Source organism: Trichoplusia ni, chromosome 3 (assembly GCF_003590095.1).
Source record: "Trichoplusia ni isolate ovarian cell line Hi5 chromosome 3, tn1, whole genome shotgun sequence".
Taxonomy (NCBI): domain Eukaryota; kingdom Metazoa; phylum Arthropoda; class Insecta; order Lepidoptera; family Noctuidae; genus Trichoplusia; species Trichoplusia ni.
In genome coordinates, this window is record NC_039480.1 from 2,096,146 (window position 1) to 2,102,011 (window position 5,866).

General features: G+C 41.5%; 1 protein-coding gene across 1 annotated transcript; it reads left to right on the top strand.

Annotated features, from left to right (window-relative positions):
• Window positions 1-2,148: 2,148 nt before the first annotated feature.
• LOC113508834 (midasin-like) lies at window positions 2,149-4,629 on the top strand. The gene is made up of 2 exons (XM_026891978.1): window positions 2,149-2,318; window positions 2,719-4,629. The coding sequence occupies exon 2, from the start codon at window positions 3,217-3,219 to the stop codon at window positions 4,288-4,290; it is 1,074 nt and encodes a 357-aa protein (XP_026747779.1). The 5' UTR covers window positions 2,149-2,318; window positions 2,719-3,216; the 3' UTR covers window positions 4,291-4,629.
• The last annotated feature ends 1,237 nt before the right edge of the window (window positions 4,630-5,866 follow it).

Below are 5,866 nucleotides of genomic sequence, written 5' to 3' on the forward strand. Positions count from 1 at the left end.
ATAACGATATTATATGGGTAATGTGTATTTATCAGGTTTTACTTCATCTAATAATGTATATTTTTCTTTTTATATTGAGTAGTTTAATTTATTGTAAGAAATTAAAAGTACAATTTAAAATAACGAAATAAAGAACTTCATCTATAAGCCTTTTTCAAGGTATGTTAGCTCCCAGTCTCCCCGACAGCTGAACACCAGCATGTCACAGAGCGACTGTCTATCTGTCAACACGACACATGTTTCTGGTAACCATGGAAACAACTTAATCTGTGTTGGACAAGCAGATTCTGTTTGTAACAACAGTTTTTGATGTGAAGGTGATATTATATGTCTGTCAGTCCTGATTGTATCTTTACAGCAAGTATTTGATATTATTTCCATTAAAGAAAATAAAAGATGAGCCAACTGCGGGTCGCATTTATGACACTGTTCATAATAAATCTCCAAAAATGTGTTCACCCATCCAATTTAATACCTTATCAATTTCTTCTTCTCTTCGTAATTCATTTTCATTTGTTATTAAGGCAACTGAAATAGCTGTGTATATTTACACCTTATATCTATCACGGTATACAGCCTGGTGACAAACGAACAGACAACGGACCCTAAGTGGCAGGGTTTCGTTTATACTCTCTGGGGACAGCGACCTAAACCAGAAGCAAAAACATACCATACTTAAGAAAACATTATTATAATCAGCCATTATAATTCCACTTCAAGACATAAGCCTCCCTTTCCTCCTTCCATTTATCCCGGTCTATGGCTATAAGACACCACGAGAAGGAATGGTGACCGCCTCCTACTCAATCTGCCGCAACGACTGTTAAAGCTATTTACCACCCAATGCATGGCTTTTCACCAACACTCATTCAGCATCCAACAGAATATATGACCAGTTCAATTCCATTTTAGTTTGGCAGCCGGAAGTCCTCTGTCAAATATTTAATCTTAACATATACCTAACAAATCCATAATTAAATCCAAGCCGCACTCGCACCCACTGCGCCATGGCGACCTGATCACAACTATCACACACGCACACACACATGCGCTCGCGCACAACGCACCCTGTATATAAATGCGCGGCGCCGTGTGTCGGCCGCACTCGCCTCGCACACATGAACCTGTACATACGTGAGTACTGCACACTATACCCACTGCCCACGCCCACCCGTGGGATCAACTCAAATCCATTATTATAAGAAACTTAACCATGTATTTTGCGTAAATACTTCTGCGCAATATTTTTCAAAAACGCCAGAGCACTTTTTCCCGACACACCAACAAAAAAAGTAGATAGTTCGTATGGAATATAAATTAACTATTTTAAATTGATTATCCCTTATCATAAGGAAATAGTTCTTTTCTGAACGAATAGTTCTCATTGAAATATGACATGAATTTCATAGCTTCAATGGCTAACATCTCTCAAAGCTGTTCAGTTTTGTTTTGCCATCTTTTCTGCATCAGGCTTTGTTTTTTTTGTTAATCTCGTATTAAGGAATAACTTATTACAGGTAATCTTATTAAATTATTTTCACATAAATAAGAAACGAGCATTGATCATCACTATTGCTTTTAGAGAACAATCTGAGACTACTACAGTCGCTTTTACGCGGTATATTATCCAAGTGAGACTAACTTTACTTATGTTACGATTGTATTCCAGCCCTTACCGATTGTATACCCTAGGGCATTAAGTAGCTAAAGACAGGAAAGTTAAATAAAAAGACAACATTTTAGGGTATTTTATTGAAAAAATCTGAGCCGAAAGAGTCGTTTTCAGACAGGCTTTCAAAAAAAATTAATGATTAAAAGCACTAAATATCGTGATATATATGGTAGCTGGGGCTGTAACATCACTTGCTTGTGAAAGCGGACTGGTAAGTAACGCCACAAGTATTTAATTTTTTTGGAAATCTGTCTGGGGCACTACTCACTAGACTGATTTTTTGTCAAGTACCCTATTCACCATTCACCGCTTCCAACGCTCTTGCGTGAAGAAACACAAACGGCATTGAATACTGACCTCAGCTTGTGTGTGTATGTCTCTTCTTGCTGCAGGTCTGTGCGTGTTGTGCGCGTGCGCGAGCGTGGCGTGGTCCCGCTCGGCCGGGGGCGCGGGGGGCGCGGACGGGGGCGCGGCGGGCGCGGGCGGGGGCGCGGACGGGGGCGACCCCGAGCCCTACGTGGCCCACCACCACCACGACGGCAACATCGCGGAGCTGCTCATCCCGCTGCTGGAGCGCTCGCTGGCGCAGCATGACCGCGACCAACAGCGGGAACACCGACGCAAGCCTGGCAAGAAGGTTATACAGGTCAGTAGTCAGTGCAGTGCACCAGACTCCAGAACCTAGGTAGAGGGCATCGAGCAAGCGAGACGTAGGACTATACGACTAGTAGTGGCATCTGGCTTGTATGTATAGTGACAATAGCTTTACAAGAGTATTCGAGCGTAATACTCAAATCGATTTATAGTGCTAACAGCAAATCATCACCGACATAGTATTAACAGCAAATATTCTAAAAAATATAATTAAAGCAGACTTCTGTAACTTTAGAACTTTTGAGATTTTATTCCGTGATTTTGCCAGTTTTGATAGTGTACTTCAATATCTACAGATTCCTATACCTAACAATAACTTTTATATTAAATTAAATTAAAGGTATCATAATAAAGTGAATTAAAACTGACTAAACGTCACATTTCCACAACAGGTGCTGCCATACCGCGGCTCTCAGGAACACAAACGCAAAGGCTGGCGCAAGCTGAACTCGCACAAGAAGCAAGTCGTAGAGATCACGCCGCTGCACGGGAAGAACCGCGCCAAGCCGCTCGCGTACATCCTGTCCGCCGCCAAGCCGAGCCACGCCGAGCACGCGCACGACGACGCCAGCTCGCTCAGCGTCGACCTCGACCACGACAAGTTCTCCTCAGAGGAGCAGACCTCCTCCGAGGAGGCTGACAACCTTAAACAGGAGAAAGCCTTGAGAACTGCCATCGCTAAGGAGAGCTCCTCAGAGGCTGAGGACAAGACGCAACAAGCCACCGAAGAAGATGCCACCAGCGAAGACAAGTCCGCTTCTCAAGACGCCTCTGATGCTACGAAAGAAAAGAACGGAGCTAGTGACGAAGCGTCTGCGGAGAGTGAGAGCGAGAGGGAGCGAGGGAGATCCGGAGCGCTCACCGTCGAGATCGTAAGCGATGAGGATGATATGCTCACTAAAGAGAATGCCTCTTCCGATCGCAAGTCCTATACCAAGGAGGAGGAGACAGACGAAGATGTCACCAGTCAAGATGCCGCCAGCGATGATGTCACAAAAGAAAAGGATGGTGAGACCAAAGAATATGAAACGAAAGAAAAAGATGATGACACTAAAGAGATTTTGATTAAAGAAAAACACAGTAGGTCCGATACAACGAAGGAAGCTGTGAACAGTGAGGATGTCACCAAGGAAGAACGAGGCGGTCTTACTAAAGAGAACCTAACCAAGGAACACAAGGACGAGCTCACACAGGAAGACTTCACGAAAGAAGAAAACGAGGAAAGCAAAGATAAGGCAACCGAAGAAGATAAAGACGCATTAACCAAGGAAAACTTGACAAAAGAACATATCGGCAAAGCTGGAGCCACCAAGGAAGACTTCACTACAGAAGATGCGACCAAAGAAAAGTCAACTGCAGACGACCTCACCAAAGAGAATCTTACGAAAGAGGATAAAGACGGTCTCACTAAAGAAAGTAAAGATGTTAGCAAAGAAAATGTAACTGAGGAGGACCTTACTAAAGAACACACTGGGAAGGCAGGAATCTCGAAAGAAGATGTAACAAGTAAAGACAGCAGTAAAGAGCACGAAGACACTCTCGCCAAAGAAAACGCAACCGCAGAGGATCTCACTAAAGAAGGAAAACCATCTAAAGAGACGACCGACGAGTTACTCTCAAACAACAAACCGAATGTTAGAGCGGGACAGGACGATAACGAACTGTTCGAGAATCTTAGCGGCGAGAAGAAGAGCAATGATCTGTCGGAGCTGTTGGGAAACCTGCAGCGAGAGGAGCAGGAGGAACAAGCGCTCCTGCAGAATGACATCGTCATCAGTCGCGGCCACGACGAGGAGTCCGCGGAGAAGACCTTCAGCAAGCTGTTCAACTCGCGCGCGAGAGACATCATAGAGCTCATCCAGTCCTCCGTGGAGGCCAGCACGCCGCACAAGGACTGCCTCAGCGAGCGCCCCAGCAACCACGACCACAAGTCCTACAGGCTCTCCTTCCTGTTCAACAAGTAGACACACACTGTTGACTAGACTGTACAGGATCAATTTAAATTCTATTGGCTTAAAAAGAAATACGTTGATTCTGATTGGTGGAAATTCTGTGACGTTTAAATCGAAACTGAAACTGATTGGTTGGTCTAAAAGTAATGATTTTGAATAGGATGTGTACCTACACGACGACTACGGCTTTCTCATGTGACAACGATTAGTTTATGTATATTATTGTATTTAGTTAAGGGGAGCATTATAAAATGTAAAAAAAAATGGAGTGTTCTGCGGCTGAGGTCAGGGCCGCGGCGAGGCGCCGTTTGTTGGGATAGCAATAAACGTATATCTTGATGGAATGTGTTTTATTTAAACAAACTAAGTAATCAATAGCCCACTGTTGGGCATAGGCCTCTTTCCATATGGAGAAGGTTTGGACATAGATTAGCACGCTAGCTCATAGTTTATTGGCCATTACAGATTCCATATTGGGAATCGATGAAGGAAATAATACAAAATTATAATTAAATAGTCAATAGTCCTCAACTAATCTGCGATTGCTGCCTATGTAAGTAGCTACAACTAGCTAATATTTCTATTAATTGTTTTACGGCAAGTCACTTCCCAGAGAACTTAGATTCAATTCATCTAATAATCTAAATGTTTTTTTCTATCTAGTTAAGCAATCATTTACTGTATTAAGTATAGTGCATCCAGACACACTATCACGACTCTTTTTTGTAAAGGAGTAGACAGAAACAAGAAAGAGAACAAAAGGAGAAAAATAAATGAAACACCGAAAACACTGCTTCAAAATGTATTTACTGGTAGTAATGACAATTGAAATAGAAATATAGTTATTCTAGATTTACAATAACTGCCACGTATTTATTAATTAATTAAAATAAATACAACAAGTATACGTTATAATTATTAACAAATTATAAACGATATTAATTGAGAAATAATTATAAATAAATACATTTATTATAGGTCACCATTTAATGATTATTATGATGTGTAAAATGAAGGTATTATTGCGATGTATCGCGGTGAGTTAGTCGCGGTACACCACGTTAGAGTAATATTCAAATAATCAATTTACTATCATCAATCACGGCAGTTTTTACCAACAATTTTAATATAATAATGTTTTATAAACATACCATACATTTTATATAAATAAACCAAGACAAGGAACGAACACTTATGGTCATTAAAAGAGTGTTGGTCCTAGGCGAGAATCGAACCCGCACTAATAGATATGATAATGATATTGGTATTTATTAAATTTGTGACAAAAGTCAAGTCGTTTGGAATGAGATTTGTATGAGACAAAGCAGAAAAATCAGGGTTCAATTGGAATGTCAATATTTTCTTAATGGCGCCCCACCGTGGGGCAGCTTAATGTTCAATGCTCGTTTTGTATATGAGAGGGCTGCAGTGAGACAGTTACAGGCTGGTGTTATTAACAGTACATTTAATTAATAACAAATGACTAAATAAAACATATATAATACATCACTACTACCAGCACACATGCGTGTGTACACGCGGACAGTGCACGCACACACACGACGCCTTCCTGGTCGTCACACGCACA

Excerpts from the sequence above, each read along its gene's own strand:
- LOC113508834 (XM_026891978.1), top strand. The coding sequence starts at position 3,217 with ATGCTCACTAAAGAGAATGCCTCTTCCGATCGCAAGTCCTATACCAAG.